We start from the raw sequence: 19,589 nt of genomic DNA on the forward strand, positions 1-19,589 counted from the left end.
GAGCTTGTTTGCTGGCAGTGTCCCTGGTTCTTGACTCACACCCAGAAAGCCCCTTGGACTCACCTGGCGTCTTCCGGTTGCCCCAGTCTTCTACCCCATGACCCAGAAGACCACTCATTAAATCACCACTAAAGGGACAACATTTATTCTTTTTCCAAATGTTACAGTAAATCCAGGTGGAAGAGAATGGTTTTAGCAGTTAGAAAAAAAAAAGTACAAATCTGGGGTTTGGCCATTAAAAGTTATTTACAACGATGGGAGGGGGAAAAGACAACAAAAAGTTGTTTCACATCACAGACCTTCCTCCCGCCCCAAAGCCTAATACTTGCCTATCAAGTCAGAGGCGGTTGATTCACAAGCTGGAGGTTTGAACTTGAGTAAGACAGTTATAAAACCCAGACAGAGGCAATGTCCTCCCCAGCCCAGGTGCCACTAGGCACAGCACAAGAGACTAAAAACTCAACAGGGAAAAGGCTGGACACTCAGGGTTTAGGAGTCTAAGCCCCCACTTCTGGCTCAGGGGCTTCGGAAGTAGAATAAACAAAACGTACTTGGAAAAGAATTGGGAGAAAAGCCAGCAATTGCCTTCTGTAGGGGTGGGGCCTGGGTAGGAAGGAGGCAGGGACAGGAGCATTTCACATCACTAACCTAACTTGGGAAACCGTAAGGGGCCATCTTCAACTGGCCTTAAGAGTAAGACCAGATGGCTGATGGGAGAATCCACAGTAGGGAGGGAACGTGGCTGGAAGGGGGCAACAAGCCCCTTCCTTTCTGGGCACAGGAAGGCAGCCAGGGCACCGGGTCCAGACAGTGACCTCACAAGGACAGCACAGTTTTTGCAGCTTAGGAGATCACCCACCTGCCCCCACCCAGCTACTCATTCTGCTCAGCGCTGGCTGATGCAGGGCCACTCTCGGGCCCCGAGGGAGTGGATGGCTCCGCAGCCTGGGGCCCTGCCTCCTCTTCCGTGTCTCCTCCCTTGGAGGCTGCACTAGCCTCTGCCCCCTTGGCCTGGGGCTCTTGGCTTTCAGGGGTGGCGGCGGCCTTCCCTTCTTGAGCAGTGCCCTCTTCGCTGCAGGCGCTGATCTCCCCCTGCTCCTGCTCTTCCTCTGTCGGTGAGGAGGCCGAAGAATCACCCCCACCCTCCTTCCGATTTCTCTTGAAGGACAGGCCACTCAATTTGAAAGGCTTCTTGAAGGAGAATTTCTTCTTCTTCTTGGGGGTCTCCTTGGGGGCGACCTCCCCCTTGGCCTCAGCTTCCTGGCTAGGGGGCGCTGGCTCGATGGCGTCGCCAGTAGCCCCAGCTGCCTCATCTGTTCCGTTCACGGGTGGTGACTCCCCTTCACCCTTGGGGGTTAAGTCTCCATTGCTTTTCACATGGCCATTCTCCTGCGGGGCAGAGGAGACAGCAGTGAGGGCCGGGGCCCTTCTCTCCCTCCCCCAGCCCGCTTCTGGCTCCCTGCAGGCGACGGAACCTACTACCGGGGTCTGCAGTAACCCAAGTCTGGCTTTGGCCTCACTCCCATCCAACATCGCCCTCGCCCCTCACAGGCGCTGGACCGATCACAGCCAGCAGGAGGCGCTGGGGTACGGGCCCCCACCCCCCTCCCCGGGGCGCGATCTCTATTTTCCGCGCGGAACCTCACCGAGCCCGTATCCCGGGCTGGTGGGCAAGCCTTGCCCGGAGCTATTGGGCGGGAAGCAGTCCCGGGGCGCTGACTCCCTGCACCTGGACGGCCTATTTTCCCAGGCTCCCGCTTTGTGTGAACAGCCCCCATCCACCCCAGAGTCTCCCCACATCTCTGCTCCCCGCCGTTTCAAAAGCCACCGCGGGCCGCCGAGGTCCGGGCTGCAGATGGGGCTCCCTGGGGGCCCAGCACCGGTCCCGCGGCCTCGAACGCCCCCTTGGCGCGGCCTAGCAGCGCCTTTGTTTCACGCGCGGCCTTCGGGGCGGCCTGGGGGCAGCGCCCGCGGTCCGGGCACGAACAAAGAAGGCGGCGAGCCCGGCCGGCGCCCCCTCCCGCCCCTCCCCTTGTTCGCCCGCGGGGGCTGCGGCGCCGAGAACAAAGGGACCGGGCGGGGGAGGGGGCGCCGCGTGTCCCGGGCCGGACAAAGCGCGCGGCCCCGGCCCTGGGCCCCAGAGGGGGCGAGGCGCGCGGGTAGGGGACCGGGGCCCGCCGCGCCGAGCGCACCCACCTGTCCGTTGGCCTTCGCGGGGGAAGCGCCCGCTGCCTCCTCGGCGGTCACGTCGCCCCGGGGAGCCTTGGAGCTCTGGCTGCCCATGATGGGGGTCTGCTAGGGGCGCCCGGAGCCGCCCCGCGCTGGCGCCGCAGGGGATAGTTCGGCTGGGACGGCCGGGCGGGCGGAGGGGTGGGGCTGCGTCCGAGGGGGAGGGGTACGGGGGCAAAGCGCGCTGCACCCCCGCTCCGCAGCCGACCTGGTAGCTGCGCCCGCCGCCGCTGCGCTCCGCGCCAGAATGCCGCCCGCCGCCCGCCGAGCCGCCTATATGTATTCGCCCGGGGCTCGGGGCGGGGCCGGACATTTAAATGAGCACCCAATCGGGGGCGGAGGCGGGGTCGGGCTCGGGCCCCTCTCGTGCAGTGGGCAAAGCCAGCCATCTGGTTCCCCCATCACAAGGCATTACTGAGGACAGGTAGGGTTCGGTGTGGGAAGGAGAGCTTCCCGGTCCCGCCGGGAGATGAACTGGGAGGGGACCGTCGAGGAAGAAGCACTCCGTCATTCCTTGCTCACACCGCCTCACTTTCAGCCTGAGCCCTGCTCCACAGAGGAGAGGCCCTCATTCCCTGGCTCTACTCTGGCTCCTTGAACTCTTGGAAGGGCTCACATGTCCAGACTCGTCAGACGGCTGGTCCTGAGTTATGCTCTAGAAATTTGACCAAACTCCCACAGCACCCCACACCCTCCCATACTCTGAGTTCGACGCCCCCTCGGGCCAGAAGTCACATTCCTACCAGTCCACTGCAAACAACCTGGGGGTCTGACCTAACTTGGGGTCCCTCTGGCCGGAGTGGTAAGATCCTACAGTCTCTCTTCTCCGTCTGTTGGTGACCAGTTTCTCCTTCCTGCAGCCTGGGTCCATTCATTACCAAGCCCATGGCAGGGGTTGCAGGGTGTGTGTGTGTGTCTGTGTCTGTGTGTGTGTGTGTGTCTGTGTGTGTGTGTCTGTGTTTGTGTCTGTGTATCTTTATCCCACTTTGAAGCAAAAGACCCTGAGGCTCAGAGGCGGTTGACATATAACTGATTTAGGCCAGATTTCCCCTCCTCTCACATGCCGGGCTTCCCCATACAGGTAACATAATGCCAGCGAGACCCCGCAGACTGCAAACGCCAGCCAGTTCCCTAAAGCGAGGGAAGACATTTGGACTTCCTCTACATCTGTGACACAGCATTAGGGATAACCCCCAAAAACCCACCCTGTTTGGAGACCTTGGTCCTTTTCTGTTTCCTTCTTTGGCCCAGGTAGGCCCGTGAGAACCCCAGAGTTCTTGGTTGGGCCCAGATACGTGTTCACGTATGGACAGCTACTTCCTCTTGTCCCCCAGTGGGACAAGAATGGGGGCTGGAGGAAGCCAAGTGTTGCAAAAGCAGGCTGTGTCTTGAACTGCTCGGCATGTCCTTCCCTCCTAGGGGAGGCCTCCTGCCAAGCTAGAAGCTGTGAGGTATGGAGACACTCCAGTGCCCAACTCCCCACAGATGTGACCATAGAGGGGTGAGGTAGCATGGCATCTGTATTCTGTGTTTACTCCTGTGCCCTTCAATCCCACCCCGACTCTGACACTCCTGACTGGCCTCTCATTTTACTCCGGGTTCAGGATAGCAGAGTGGCTTGCCTGGAGGCATACAGCTACGAATAGCTAAGGGTGAAAAACCCCTGAATAATTTCTTATTGAGAACCGGACTATCCGATGAGGGTGAGAGGCAAGAAGAATTATTTGGGAACAGGGAAGGGCACCATGTCCCCACTGCAGGGTACTTACAACACTAAGGGATGGACGTCCTGACATGCTCTCTGTCTCCGCCACAATAGGAGACCCACAGTGCTGCCAGGCGCTGCCCGGACCGCCTAGCGGGATTCAGACAGTGTGAGTCCTGGAGGGGCTGGACTCAGAGGTCAGGAGTGGATCTCCAGGCTCCTGCTTTCCAGGCACTGCCTGGTGGAGAGAAAGACAAGTCTCTGGGAAGATTCCAGAAGGAAGAGCATGAGGGCCCAGATCCCCTAAGAGCTCTGCGTCTTCACCAAACATCCCAGGAGGCTGAGGAGCGGGTGTCAGGCCCTCAGCAAATGGAGGTCCCGGCAGAACCTAACTTCTGGAAAAGGAAAGATGCTTTAACTTTGGAGGCCGCGTCCAGCAGCCCCCATGGCCTCCTGTCCACACTGTGGCTCCTTTCTCCCCAGCTGCTGCCAACTCAGACAATGCTCCCATTGTTCCGAGACTCCCAGAATCTGCGTGCAACTGTGTGTCTGTTCGCTGTGTGTGACTTTGTATGGCCTTGTGATTGTGTGTGTGTGTGACTTTGTGAGACCCTAGGTGGGTGCATTTGTTGTTGGCTGAGCCTGCAGCTCTGTTTGGTTCTGTGTATTCAAGCGTTAGAGAGCTTTGGTGACAGCTGGCAACTCTGAGACTTTCTGTGTGGATGCTTGGCCTTCCTTGAGACTGTGCTGGCGACTCTGAGACTTTCTGTGTGGATGCTTGGCCTTCCTTGAGACTGTGCTGACGACTCTGAGACTTTCCGTGTGGATGCTTGGCCTTCCTTGAGACTGTGCTGGCGACTGAATGCAACGGGTCTGTGCTGAGTGTGTGTGAGGCCGAGGGAGATCTGTAAGTGCAGAGACTGAAAAGTGCCCCCCCCCCTTTTCCCAGATACAAGGTTTTTCTGTGTAACACTCCTGGCTTTCCTGGAACTTGCTTTGTAGACCAAGCTGGTCTCCAACTGAAAGATCCACCTGCCTCTGCCTCCCGAATGCTGGGATTAACGGTGTGCACCACCACACTGGGCCAAGAGTGACTATTTTGTGAACCGTCCCGGGGGCCTCTGTGGGCCACTGAGACTACAGCGGACTGTCCAGGTCCACTTGCTATAACCTGGAGGTGTCCCTTGAGTAGAGAGAGCCTCAGATGAAGAACTGCCTACATCAGACTGGCCTGAGAAGGTCCCTGGATTACTTGTAGAAGGGCCCATGCAGCTGTAAGCAGTATCATGTCTTAGTAGGTCCTGAGTTGTGTAAGAAAGCTAAGGGGGCTGGAGAGATGGCTCAGTGGTTGGGATGGGTGGGGACATGAAATTGTCATAACTAGAGACCTATGCATTGACATCTCCATCTGTCCCAGTTCTTGTAAGAGACCCTTGCCATGGGAAATGAACCCCCTGGCAGGAGCCCGGGACCTGCTCCGAGGGCAGGCCTATCAAAGGGCAGAGGAAAGAAGAGGACGTTCTCTCTAAATAAAGAACAGGGCCGAGTGGTAGAGACATAAGCCTTTAATCCCAGCATTGGGGGCTGGAGAGATGGCTCAGTGGTTAAAAGCACTGCCTGCTCATCCCAAGGACCAGGGTTTAATTCCCAGCAACCACATGGCAGCTCAAAATTGTCTGTAACTTCAGTTCCAGGGTTCTGACACCCTCACACACATATATAAAGGCAAACGACCAATTCACATAAAGTAAATAAACAAAAACTTTAATCCCAGCACTCGGGAGGCAGAGGCAGTTGGACTCTCTGAGTTCAATCCCAGCCTGGTGCACAGAGCGAGTTCCAGGACAGCCAGGGTTGCACAATGCGAACCTGTGCTGAAATAAACAAACAAATGAATAAAAGGAACTCTGAGGACCTGGGTTCAATTCCCAGCTGTCGTCGTCTTCCTCCTCCTCCTCCTCCTCCTCCTCCTCCTCCTCCTCCTCCTCCTCTTCTTCTTCTTCTTCTTCTTCTTCTTCTTCTTCTTCTTCTTCTCTTTGTAGGTACACACAGACAAGCAGGCAAAAACAGCCAGACTCATAAAAATTAAATTAAAAAGAAAATTTAAAAAGGTACCCTCGCTGGGCACGGTGGCTCATACCTTTAATCCCAGCACTCAGGAGACAGAGTTCAAGGTTAGCCTGGTCTACAAAGCTAGTTTCGGGGCAACAGTCAGGGCAGTTACAGGAAAACCCTATCTCTAAACTAACAAACAAAAGGCACCCTCTAGCAGGCCTGAGAGTAGATGCCAGTGAGCTTTCTAATGGTAAAAATAGCAAACATGAAGCCTTGGGATAGGAGGACACTTCTGAGGGGGCTTGGTTCTCCTAGAGGCTCTAGGGAGTCCTACTTGGCACTGTCTGGTTTTCAGCTCCGGGGTTCGAATCTCCTGAAGCATCTGTCTGGCTAGAAAACTCAGATCTGGTCCAGACCAGTCTCTTGCTTGACTCTATTGCTAGTTTTCTCTCTCCTTTGGCCTTAATTTGTTACACAGTGAGAAGGTGAGCCCCTAATCCACGCTCATGAAGACTTACCAGAATCTCCCCTGCTCACACTAGAGAGGGTTCGGTGTTGAGCCGCAGGGTCCCTGCTCACACGTGTTTTCTATCTAGTGGAAGAGACCTTTGGTGACTTAAGGGAGGGAAGAGAGAGATTCAGGGTTAGATGAGGCCTGTGGGCCTTGTGGAGGAGGAGAAGAGAGAGTAGAAGCAGCGAATTTTCTCTGTAGGTACGGGTGGAAGGAAGGGCTAGCCTGGGACAAGTCTGGAAGACAGGATCCTAGGCTACCGAGAATGAGTGAGAGACAATGGGGGAAGGGTGATGCTGCCCCCTCCTTTCCTGTTTTGGGTGAGAGCCAGTGAAACATCCATTGACTGAGGCTGGGCTTGGGAGGGGAGTTCAGGGAGTTGCTGAATTGAATCGTGCCTTGAGGGGTTTAGGGGAGTCCAGGAAGACGTCAGGAGGTCACTAGAACTTGCCTTGCTTCTGTACATAGATTCACATATTTCCTGAGCCAAAGGCTAGTGACCCGAGGGACAACAGGCAGGTTTTTATGGCAGGACTAACCCCCCTCCTCGGGAAATCTGGGCCTCTGGTTTCTGCTGTGTATGAGGTCATCCAGGAAGTACCCAGGCTTCGGAGCACTGCTGGGCGCTGGGCGGGCGGGGTAGGCAGCAGGGGAGGGCCTGGGAAGAAGCTAACTGACTGAAACAAGAACTTCCCGGGTGTAGAGTGAAGGAAATCCCTGAACACGGGAGAGATCTTCAGCGAGCCAGGCAGGACTGACAGATGGTAATGCTGGTGGCTTATGGCGCTGACTGAGTACCTTATCCCAGGACCCCGGAGGTACAGCCATCAGAGTTCCCATTGACAGAGGAAGGAAGCTAAGCCCAGTGTTGGAGCTTTGATAGCTTTAACTACAACAAAGGCCAGCACCAGCAAAGAAAAAAAAAAAAAGGCACCAGGTGCTAGGCTCAGCTGGAGGCAGCCAGCAAAAACACTTCAGGTAGACAGCAGTGGCAAGGGGCTCAGCAAAGAGGAGTCCACCGAGGAGAGGGCCAAGACCCTCAAGACCCTCAAATCCTGGCTTCTGGACCCAGCGTTGCTTTTCATGAGCCTGGGCTCTCTGGGCTCAACTGTCAGCAGAAATCAGTTCTGTGACCCGCCTGTCAATTCTAGGCCTTGAGCCTACCTATGGATTCTGGGCCACCTCAGGGGAGGCCTGAAAATTCCGGTCCAGAATTTTAGGCTGTCCTGAACGTTTGTTTTTCCTTCCCCATATTTTCCTCCAAAGTGTATTCGTGAGGGTTTGGGAAGGGGGGGTGTTACTGGTGCCAGGGCAGGGTTGATGGCACAGACGTTGGTTGGATGGGCACATTCTCTGCCCAGTTGAGTTCCGTGGGGCTCGGTTGCCCTGATAGCAGAGGCTCGTGCTCCTGGCTCAATTCCCCAAGCTTGATGAGGTCACCAGAAACTCAACCCAGTTATCTAGGCTGTGGGGAGCCTGCCCTTGCCTGGACTCCCTCCCTTTTCATGACTTTTAGTTTCTTTTCAACTCCTGGGCACCTCTAAGGAAAGATTCTCCGGACAGTGAAATTTGGATTGCTTATAACTTTCCAGCCAAAATCCCCCACGAAGGGGAAGTCCCTCTACCAGGGAAACTGAAAGTCCCAGTCCACCTCCAATCACACCCTTTCCTCCACATAACCTCCCTGATAGCCTTTCCCTCTCCTTCTCCCAGTCAGCCTCTCCCCCGGGGTGAGCTAAACCACACTACCTTCCAGTTCTGTAACCGGAGGCAAGGTCCCTCCCCTAAATCCTGCTCTGCTATCTCTCTTAGATGAGGACTTTCGGAGCCATTCAGGCTGCCTTACGGTGTGGTGTGGAGGTGATGGCAGCGTAAAGTGGTAGCTCTGTCGTCACGTCACATAGCTTTGGGATCTCTGAGCCTAAGCATCCACATTTATAAAAAGGGACTCATCACTGTACACACCCCCATGACTAATTATTTTGAGTTGAACAAGCTAGGGGGCATTAAGGGAAGCCTAGAAACCCTGCACCTGAGGCCACAGCTCCCAGGGGCATTCAGGAAGTTCTTCTTCTGAGAGCCCCACAAGCTTCAACTCCACAGCTATTCATTCCCTGAGAACTCTAAACTCCCGGCCACCCCAGGGCATCTGAACATGCCCCTTCCCTCTACAGAGAAAACCTCAGGCTCTGACTTTACCCTCTTCTCTTTTCTTACTGTGTATGTGTGTCTGTTTCTGTGTGCCAGTGTCTTTGTCTGTGTGAGTCTCTGTGTGCATGCGTGTGCCTATACATGTGCCTGTGTGAGTCTGTGTAGGTGCGGCCTGTGTGTGTGTGTCTGTGTGAATCTGTGCGTGTCACTGTATATCTATCTGTGTGTGTCTGTGTGTCGTCGGTGTATGCTGCATGCATGTGGAGTCTCCCGGATAGAACTCAGGCTGCCGAGCTTTTCTGCTTCATCTGCTAAACCATCTCTCTGTCTTCTACTTTTTTTTTTTCTTTCCGAGACAGGGTTTCTCTGTGAAACAATCTTGGCTGTCCTGGAACTCACTTTGTAGACCAGGCTGGCCTTGAACTCACAGAGATCCACCTGGGCACCACCACTCCCTGATCAAAGCATTGCCCAGGAACCTTCTAGCTTCACCAACATTCTGGGGGAAAGAATGACTCCATGATTCTGGGCTGTAGGGCTTCTGCTCAGTGCTCTTCACACAGGAAACAGGGTTAAGACGTTGCTCAGCTAAACTCAGCTTTGTCTTTTCTTTACCTTTCTTTAGCCATGGCTCTGAGGGAGATTTGCTTTCTCCTGGCCCACTAGACTTGTTCCCCAGCTGCTCTCCACAATTCTAATCTTCCTTCCTTCCTTTCTTTTCCTTCTTTCCTTCCTTCTTTCCTTCCTTCCTCCCTTCCTTTCTTTTCCTCCCTTCTTTCCTTCCTTCCTTCCTTCCTTCATTTATTTTCAAGATAGGGTTTCTCTGTGTAGCCCTGGCTGTTCTGGAATTCAATTTGTAGATCAGGCTGGCCTCGATCTCACAGAGATGCACCTGCCTCTGCTGGCACCACCTGGCTAACTTTTGCTTTTTCAATGTTAGGGATGGAACCCATTTATCTGAGCCAGCATAACCCCATCCTCAAGGTATGTTCACCAGCACTGAGATACACTTCAGCCCAGTGAGATACCCCAACCCAGTGACTACACTCCAGCCCAGCCAGATAGACCCCCACCTAAGCTATGCCAATATCCACTGAGCTATATCCCAACCAGCTGCATTATACCACTAATCAATTTCTGTTAAATAGTTAAGAGAAAGAATGAAAGGCTTAATGAAATGTGAATTCAAACATATATCATTTGAGTCTAAACCTGGTGATGCATGCCAATAATCCCAGCAGAGGCAGGAGGATCTCTGCAGGTTTGAGGCTAGCTGGCCTACATAGTAAGTTTCAGGAAAGCCAGGACCCTTTCTCAAAAAAAAAAAAAAAAAAAAAAAACTAAAAACAAAAGCCAACCAACCAATCAATCAACAATAAAACAAACATGCTCTTCACTTGACCTTGTCACTCTTAGTGGCCTCTGTGGCTGTGCACCTAGCAATTAAGGCCTGCACAATCTGGCCCCTACCCCACACTCTGGCTTCCAGCCCAGCCATGGCCCCTCTTTTTCAAGCCTTTGTACCATGATCCTCTGTTTGACTGTTTTCTTCCTTTTTATAATTTTTTTGTTTTCGAGGCAAGGTTTCTCTATGTAGCCGTGGCTGTCCTGAAACTCGCTCTGTAGACCAGACTGGCCTCGAACTCACAGAAACCCACCCGCCTCTGCCTCCCGAGTACTGGGATCAAAGGCTGCCCTACCACTGGCCTGCATCTGATTGTTTTCCATGCTGTGTCTTGTAAGGACTAGGGCTTGCTACAGTCCTTGAAGCCTTCCGGAGATGTAGCCAACATGGGCTCTCCCTGCGCTGCCTGTTCTCACAGTTCTCACTGTTCTCAGGGCTGGAACTAAGGGCATAACCTTGGAGCTGAACTAGAAGATGCCCCGAGAAGTCCATGGAGAGAGCAGGCTGGCAGTTAGTGGCTGGAGAACCTGAGCTGAAAGGAGATGCTCTTTTCTCAAAGTTTCACCAGGGGACAAAGCCACGTTTGCAGCCACTGGACACAGTGGGACCCATTAGGGGCAAAGTATGACTCCAGAAGGCAGTGCAGGAACTCGAAGCATGGCACCTGGAGGGATTATTGGTGGTGCCCAGTGAGGAGAGAGTGACCCTGGGGCAGGGGTGTCGTCAAGACTGAGGGAAGAAGCAGTTTCTGGAAGGAGCGAATGATTTATTCACTTGCCAAATGTGACGAGAGGCCATGGGAAAGGACAGAGGAAGAAGGCTAAGGGTAGCCCTGAGGCTTGGGCCGGGGGGGGGGGGGGGGGGGTAAGGGTTGCAGTGCTACACAGGACAAGCCGAGAGCAGAGCTGGGGGCTGTGTGTGTGTGGAAGCAGGATCGTCAGGGTCAGGATGACTTGAGTACCTTTGGAATGTTACCAGGATCTGTGAGTTTGGAGTAAAAATCTGTATTGCAGACAGAGGAATAATCCATCCATCCGTCCGTCTGTCCTGTCTGTCTGTGTCTCCTCTCCCTTTCTCACTATATGGTGGTGACTGAGATCTCTGTCCCTAGCCCAGGCCTGTTCTGGCCCCAGCTGCCTTTAGAGGTCACTCTGGATGTCCCCACAGGGACCTAGAGGACATAGACAAACAGGCCCCAGTCAACAGAGATCGGAAGGGACAGGAAGAAGCAAGAAGTCCAGGGAAGAATCAGTTGGACTGGTCTAAAGAAAGGCAGTGGAAGCCAGTGCTTGGGAGGCAGAGGCAGGAGGGTCTCAGTGAGTTCGAGGCCAGCCTGGTCTACAGAGTGAGTTCCAGGACAGTCGGGGGGGGGGGCATAAAATCTAGGCTAGAGACAGCCAGAGGCAACTGGGTGGTGACAGGTAGAGGAGACAGCCCTGGAATCTGTTGGGCTCAGGAGTGGGGTACTGCGATTGTCAATATTTTTTTTTCAATTTAATGATGGGGTCTCACTATATAGTCTTGGCCAGCATGGAACTTGCCTATTTAGACCAGACTAGCCTCAGACACACAGAGATCTGTCTGCCTCTGCATCCTGAGTGCTGGGATTAAAAACATGTGTCACCATGCCTGCCCCCCCCCCCCCCCGCCCCAACTACCTGTCTTTATCTGGATGGCAGCCCTAAGACTTCTATCTTCTGACCATGGCACTTTCAGCCACACCTTTATGGGGAGGTGTGGGTAGGACCACCACTGGCCTCAGTACCACACAGAACCTGTGTATGCGAAAGTGCAGACAGGTGTCTGAAGACCACAGACTGAACTGATGTGCGTGGACGATGGCCCTCCCCTACTTTAAACTTGTTTATGGCTCTCAGTTTCCTCCAGCATGTCCAACCCCGTGTTCTCTACAACTCTGACCCTCAGCTGACCTTAGCTGGCAAGCAAACCTAGTGGCATGTCTGGTGGCCCCTTACAGAGATGAACCTTTTGGCTCACAACTGCTCAATCTGTCCTCCCTCACTTTGACCTCCTGCCTAGAATGCTGCTCTCTCTGCTCACCCCCTCCCCTCTGCAATGCCCCTGGAGCCTTCCTGACTCTTCAGATAATCCACTATGCCCCAAAGAAACTATCGCCCTCGTGAGACCCTTCACCCAGCTGGCCTGTGTTTCTGGCGTGAGTTCAGCCTGCTCTGTAGGGTATACACACAGATGAGACAGGAGGGATGGGAGGGCCATGGGGGTAGACACCCCCCCACACACACACACAACCACACAAAGTGGAGACAGCTCAAGGGAAACACAGCTGTTTAACTGGGGCATGTAGTGCAGAAACTCAAGAGTCCGTGGGAGGGGAGAGGGAGGAAGAGGAGGAGGGAGGAGGTGGGTAATATCATAGGGCGGGCACACCCGATGTGCGATGCTCCCAGGCCACCTTTGTTCATCTTTGGCTTGACACCGGTCAGCCTCGGGATCATTAGGTAAGCAGCCTGAAGTCTGCATCCCCAGATTCCTAGAAAACAAACTCTGGCTCTGTAAGGCGCGGGGAGTCTCCTTGAGCATTCCAGGCGACTGAGCTCCAACAGCCCTGCCAGAGATGGGCTGCAGTCTTTGGATGAGTCATTTAGTGTCTGCGGGCCTCAGGCTCCTCACCCGAGGACCACTTAGGTGTTGACGGTTCCGTCTACAGGTGGAAACAATGCTTAGAGTAGAAAGCAGTGAAGAAAGGAAGCCAAAGCTCGGGGTTCTTGGTCAAGGTGTTTCAATTCAGTCATCCCTTCCCCTCTGAGCCTTGCTGAGTTCCCATGCATACAGCAAGGTCTTTGGATGATATGGATGCTTGCATGATCAATCATCTCTGTCCTTGGAGATTCATCACCTCCCAGGAGTTTCAGGCAGTTGTCACTCCCCACACTTGTCAGGTCTTCCCTGAACTTTCTGTCTAGCCAGAACCTACTACAGCTCAGCCAGCCCATCTCCTCCCCTTTGCCCACAAGGCAGCATGACAGGAAAGGCTGGGGTCGCCTCAGCAAGGGCTGTGGTTAAACAGGACAAAGGACTTCCTCGAGGGCTGCAGGATGCTACACTGGAAAACAGCCAAGGTCCAGGGCTGCTTCCGGGAAAAGTCAGTGCACTTCCGGGTAAGGCTGCTTCCAGGGAAATGCCAGGACTCTATCTGGCTAGGCCAGTTTTCTGCTGGAGTAAATCAGCTGGGCAGTTGTCCTGGGGACTCTCTGGGGCTTGTTTAAACCCAATCCATGTCCCCTGAGATGACAGCAGACAGGGGGAGAGCCACAGGATATGGGTCACCAACCAGACACACGCTGTTGCCTCCGTCTAGAACACTCCCTAAGGACTAGAAATAGCTGACCCCCTCAGCCTTCTAGCTGACAGAACTTCCTGGCCAAGCGGTGTACTGAGTCCCGTATGTGTCAGGCACTGTCTAGACCTGTGAGCAAGACAGTCCCTGCCCGTCCGGCCTGGAGCAGCACCTGGCCCCTCCCTGTTCTCAAACAGGACACGTGTTGCTTATCTCTCATACCTTTTTATGGCCTGTTTCCTGGAGGAGTGTAAACCCTAGGGGAGCAGGGACCTCCACTTTCTCACCAGTGTCCCCAAGAACTCAGTGGAGAAAAAAATAAAAACTAGCAAGCTGCCAAAACAGGACTTATAAATAAATGGACTTAGAGACCAGAGGCAGTTCAGACACACAGACTTCAGAGTAGCACAGAAATGTGAAGCACAGACTGGGCGGTGGTGGCGCACGCCTTTAGTCCCAGCACTTGGGAGGCAGAGGCAAGAGGATCTCTGTGAGTTTGAGGTCAGCCTGGTCTACAAGAGCTAGTTCCAGGACAGCTAGAGCTGTTACACAAAGAAACCCTGTCTCGAAAAACTAAAAAAAAAAAAAAAAGAAGCACACACAGACACACACAGGAGGAGGATGCCTCCACAGTTTTTCTTTGCCTATTTATCTTGCCAACCAGGCCCTGGGATGAAATCACTCTCACTCTGAGGCCTACCTAGAAAATAGCTGAGGATATCTTGGTCCTTAAATTCCTTGTGCTGGACACGCAGCTAGCATTATGTTTGGCACTCTTACTGTTGGAGGCAGGGTATCTCTACGTAGCCCTGGCATTCACGCTGTAGACCAGGCCGACCTCCAACACACAGGGATTTGTCTGCCTCTGTCTCAAGGTGTGCTGGGATTAAAAACATATGACATCACGCCGGGCTTTTTTGTTTTTTAAAAAAATGTGTATATGTGTATCTGTATGTGTGTATGTCACTGGGGTGAAGATGCCCCCAGAAGTAAGAAGAGAATGTAGGATCCCTTAGAGCTAGAGTTACAAGAGGTCGTGAGCCACAAACATGTCTACTGGGAATTAAACTCAGATCCTCTGGAGAACAGCAGAGGTATCGCTCCAGCCTGTTACTTGTTTGGAACCCCTTCTTTGGTGAATAGGCATTTCAATGTAGCCATATTTGACAGCTTTTAAAATAAAATGTTCGTGCCGTGCAAGTTGGCTCAAAAGGTAAGGGCGTTTGCCGATAAACCTGACAATTTAAATTCAACTCCTAAAATCCACGTGGCAGAAGGAGAGAACTGATTCTGCAGGTTGTCCTTTGACTTCCACACACACTCCAAAACCACAGAGAAACCCTGTCTCGAAAAACAAAACAAAACAAAAAAAATCACGGTGGAGGCCTTCAGAAGCTGGAACTTCTTTTCTGCCTCGCCCTTCCCCACCCCGGCCCCGCCCAAGTCCCGTCCCTCACCCCGCCCCGCCGGGTGCGGGGAAACCCGACGTCTTCCTAAGAACTGGTAGTTAACGCTCCTCTGCTAGAGCTTCTACCTGGAGGGGCTGGGAATTGGGCAGACACGGTGGGGGGGGATCAGGCTGCCCGCCCACCTCCTCTAGGCCCCGCCCCCTCATCTGACCCCACCTCTTTCCCCCGAGGACTCGGCCTCCAGCTCACGCCCCGCCCTTTCCCAAGGGCTCGAATCCCCGGAGGAGCCCCCGGCTCCCAGCCCAGGCCCCGCGACTTCCTCGGGGGCTCCGCCCCGGTCCGGCCCCTCCCCCTTCCCCCAGAGCCCCACCCCTCCCAGGCCTCCGCTGATTTCCCGAGAGTCCCTACCGGCTCCCTGGTGGGCTCCTCCGCTTGGGTGCAGTAATCAGTGGCCGTTGCCCCGACGGCGGGTGGCCCGGGCAGGCAGCCTCTTGCTCTCGGGACAGCGACCCGGCAGGGGGTGGCGCTGCGGGCTCAGTCAGCAGTTGCCCAGGCTGAGACGTGGCCCCAGAAATACACTTCTGGTCCAGGCAGTGCGGGATTGGTCACTTCGGGGGTTCTCTTCTCTCACCGGTCGGGATCACTGTAGTCAACCTGGAGAGACTGGGATTCTCAGGGGGATTGGATCTGGGCACCTCACTCCAACCCCCAGACTGTTGCCAAGAGAGGGTGGTTTAGCCAGCAACACCCTCCCACAGTCCTCTCCAGTCCTCGCTGGGACAAGAGAATTCACCACGCAGTGGGCAGGCTCAGCGAATAGCTTGTCTTGTCCTCTTGACCCAGGGTTGGATCATTTAACAGCCGCGTAGGTGTGGAGGGGGAGGCGTGACAGCTCACAGTTCCCCTGGGCTCGCTGCTTTGGGCATCAGTTGGCAGAGGGAGCTGGGTCTGAGTTGGTCTTTGATGGGATCTAGTCCCCATCAGCCTCCTCAGCTTCCAAGATAAAGACCCCCAGCCCCTTAGTCCTAGGGGCTAAAGGAAGGACAGTTTGGGGTGCTGAAAAGAGAGAACCCCCTCACTGCCCCAGAGGCCTCCAGCTTGATACCACACCCCTGTTGCGGTGCTCACAGGGACCCACATCGCAAAGGCCTTCTCTGCCTGCGTAGTTTCACATCCGAGGCTGTAGAAGAGGAAGACTTCCTTCACCTCAACTCTAAATCATGACAAATTCACCATCTGTTCGAATTCGCTCTTTTGGCTGAATAAGACACTAAGGTTTGGAGAACAGTAAAAAATAAACGGGTGAGGGGTCTGTGTGCCCTTGTCCGGCTCGAAGCCTGGTGTTCAGGGCTCTGAGCCCAGACTGGGCCCTCCCGGACCTGGAGATCCTGAGGAATGCCCTGGCCTAGCTCCCTTCCCCACACTGCCAGTTCGGCTATTAGTGACTCACACAGGCTTCAGGAGAGAGTGGGCAGCTGTTTGGAGCCCCCAGCGTCCAGTACAGGCCCTGACTTGCCCCCTCCCCAATCATGCAGCCATATTTAGGGATCTTTTCTCTCTCTTTGGACAGTCTCCCTCTACCAGCCCCTCCCTCCAGGATGGCTCCTTCCCACCAGTCAGCAGGATCTGGGCTTGCCTATCTCTGCGAGAAAAGCAAGCCTTCCTGTTCCACTCCCTTCTCCAGCTCCTTTACAGTTACAGACCAGCATTCTTGAAGAAGGGGACTTGGCTGTGTGGCCTCCGCCGCAATCTGGTTTCCTCCCGCGTTCACCAACCCGTGGGAACAGCTCCTCAAGGTCATCCTCTGACCTCCTTGTTGCTAAATCCAATGGATGCACGGAGCCTATCTGACTGGACCCCTCATCGGTGGCCTACTTGACACTCACACAGTCAGAACCTCCCTCCCGCTTGAGATACTTTGGGGCCCTTGTTTTTGAGACACTGTGAGCTCCTGTTCTTGCTATCTTAGAAGCTTTTGCAGTGTGGCAGGTTCACGGTCTTTGGCTTACCCCCCTCACCCTGGCATGGGCAAGTCCCAGTCTATCTAGGTTCTCGTGCTTCCAGTGGGTGTCAGAGACCCTATTGTCTTTCAAACTGACTTTTGCCCGACCCCTACCTGCCTCCTGGAGGCTTCCAAGGCTGTGTGACCATGACAGCCATGCTCCTGTCTCACAGCAATCAAGTCCTCCTGTAGAAACACTTGCTTGAATCAGAAGTCTAGGCTCGCTTCTCTTTCTCCTCTTCTTCCTCTTTCAATTCTCATTTACATCCTATATGTGGTGTTTTGCCTGCATGTATGTCTGTGCTCCACTCATTTGCCTGGTGCCTATGGAGGCCAGAAGAGGGTATTGGGTCCCCTGTAACTGGGGCTGCTCCTTGGGTATTGGGCATTAAACCTGGGTCCTCTGGAAGAGCAGCCAGTGCCCTTAACCACTGAGCCAGCTTTCCAGCCCAGCATCTTAAATGAAGTATATAAAGCACAGGTGACTGGTTTTTATTTATTTACTTATTTATCTGTTTATTTAGAGACATGCTCTGGGGATTAACAGTGTGTACATCACTTTTATTGTTTTAAAAAAAGGATTTATTATCTGTGTGTATGTGTGCATGTGCCCACATTCTAGGGTAGAAGCCAGAGATGGACACTGGGTGTCCTGCTGTGTGGACTCTTCCTTATGCCCCTGAGACAAGAGCCCCCCTCTGTCTACAAGCCTCAGTGGCCCTCATGTTCCACTCACACCAGGGCTGGGGCTAAAGGCAGGTTAAAAAAAAAACACAGCCAGGAAGTGGTGGTGCCTTTTAATTCCAACACTCGGGAGGCAGAGGCAGGCAGATCTCCGTGAGTTCAAGGCCAGCCAGCCTGGTCTAAAGGGGAGTTCCAGGACAGACAAGTCTACACAAGAGAAATCCTGTCTTGGGAGAAAAAAAAAAAAGGCAGGAAGATAGATTTGTGAGGAGCTGCCTGGTATCTGATGTGGCTGGACCAGCGACATAAAGCCACTGATGAGATTTAAGGAGGGCTGACTCCTGCAGCTGGAGACTGGGACAACCAAGCAAGGAGGAGGCTGAGAGTGGTTAGGGCCAACATGAGAGGAGTCTGGATGGCTGGTGACAGAATCTCACTCAGAATGGTGCCGGGGTTTGCCTTGGTTGGAGGAAATGAGCAGGAACGGCATGCCTCTGAGGCCCAGTGGCGCGTGGGGAAGGGGCCATGGGTGTGGAACACCCATCATTGCTCCGGGCCGCCCTGTCCGACCTGCTGCAGGGTTGGCCTCTGTCTTCCCGCGGTCCTCCCATTCATCTTTCTCCCTGTAGGAGCGGATGGAGGCTCAGGAAGTCAAAGACTGCTGACAAGGCTCAGTCCAGGGCATCGGGGAGGAGGAGAGAGAGGAAGCTGGGTCAGAGTCCGGATGTGATGGGTTTCAGGGACCGTGACATTCTGTGGTTTCCTCAGAGCCTGGAAATTCCACTGGCACTGACTTCGTCAAGAGCACACATCCTGGGGTCTGGTCCGTGATCATCCTGGGGCCCCCCTCTAGCGCTTGGTTGAGACTGTATCTGCAAGGCCACCACTCCCTGACAGATCCCAAAATGAGAAACTGTCACTGCACTCTTCCCATGGCCCGGTCCTAATGTGTGACCTGCAGCCCTTGAAGGAAGGTTGGCTTTTCCCTGGCTTTACCTCTGAAGCTTGAAGGGGTTAAGGAATCTGCTCAGAGTTCCACAGCGAGGATGAGGCAGAGCAAGGATTTGAACCGAGGGTTGACATACATCAGAGCCTTGCTTTTTACCTCTAGTGCTATATTAAGCCTGTCCACCCTTCAGCTGATTGGCTCAGTGAGGGGAGGAGGCTTTGTGGGGGATTTGTTCGCGGTTGGGGCGGCTGCCCCCCTCTCATATCAAGAGATGGGAAATAGTGCTGACGTCAATTGTTGCCATGGTGATGCAGCAACCCTTTCCCTGCCGTCTCCATGGAAACCTGGGGGGTCCATCTGTACTTGGATTCGCCCCCTTCCTTCTAAAAGGGGGTCCCTTAGGGAGGGGCTAGCTAATAAGGTATCTGTGAGAGAAGTCAGAGAAGGCAGCGATTCAAATGTCTTTTTCTGGGTCCCTTGTCATTGCTCAGGCCCAGGCTAAGGCTTGGGAGCAGGGGGTCCTGTACCGTAGTCTCTGGGCAGCCCTACCCTTGAGAACGAGGCATGTAGGGTTATGTAGAAAAAATCCTTTCTAACTAAGGATTTTTCTAGAAGCTGTCCCTTCCCTAGGCTCTAGATCCAACCCTCTGCAGAACGGTGACAGTATCCATGGCTGCCTGGCTCTTTGCTGCCCCTTGAAATCAAAGGTCAGAGTGCCAACAATTTCAGCCTTTTTCAAGGGCTGAGTCTGGCCTCCTACCTGGTATGATATAGATATGACCTTACCAAAACCTCGTAGAGGGGACTTAACACTCCCCCCCCCTTCCAGATAAGAATGTGGAAGCTCAGAGAGGCTTAGATATCGGCCCAAGGTCATGCAGCAGGGAGTGGCAGAGACAAGACTTGAACTCAGGATTGGAGTTGAAGCCGGAGGTTTTTCTAGATAGGAGGATGGAGAAGAATAGAAGACAGAGAAACAGGAGGATGGAGCCCAGCCTGGTCTGTTGTCTGCAGAACAAAGCTCAAACTCCTCAGCTCGGGCCTCAAGGCTTCCTTGATGTACCTTTTCTCTGTTGAGTGGTCCCTTGAGTTTCTGCAGTAAACCCGGACTCTCAGCATGCTACACCGTCTGGGCTTGAGGAGGTGAAAACTTCATTCCAGAACCGCTTT

General features: G+C 54.0%; 1 protein-coding gene across 1 annotated transcript; it reads right to left on the reverse strand.

Moving 5' to 3' along the window:
* Nucleotides 1-122: 122 nt before the first annotated feature.
* On the reverse strand, nucleotides 123-2,597 carry Marcksl1 (MARCKS like 1). Its single transcript, XM_041652139.1, has 2 exons — nucleotides 2,197-2,597; nucleotides 123-1,389 (listed from the first exon to the last, which is right to left on the reverse strand). The coding sequence occupies exons 1-2, from the start codon at nucleotides 2,281-2,283 to the stop codon at nucleotides 874-876; spliced, it is 603 nt and encodes a 200-aa protein (XP_041508073.1). The 5' UTR covers nucleotides 2,284-2,597; the 3' UTR covers nucleotides 123-873.
* Between the last annotated feature and the right edge of the window lie 16,992 nt (nucleotides 2,598-19,589).

Source organism: Microtus oregoni, unplaced genomic scaffold, assembly GCF_018167655.1.
Source record: "Microtus oregoni isolate MIOR12 unplaced genomic scaffold, Mior012 000005F_ref0000423, whole genome shotgun sequence".
Classification (NCBI taxonomy): domain Eukaryota; kingdom Metazoa; phylum Chordata; class Mammalia; order Rodentia; family Cricetidae; genus Microtus; species Microtus oregoni.

Excerpts from the sequence above, each read along its gene's own strand:
- Marcksl1 (XM_041652139.1), bottom strand. The coding sequence starts at position 2,283 with ATGGGCAGCCAGAGCTCCAAGGCTCCCCGGGGCGACGTGACCGCCGAG. Across the intron at positions 1,390-2,196 it reads CCGCGAAGGCCAACGGACAG|GAGAATGGCCATGTGAAAAG; the intron begins GTGGGTGCGCTC and ends TCTGCCCCGCAG.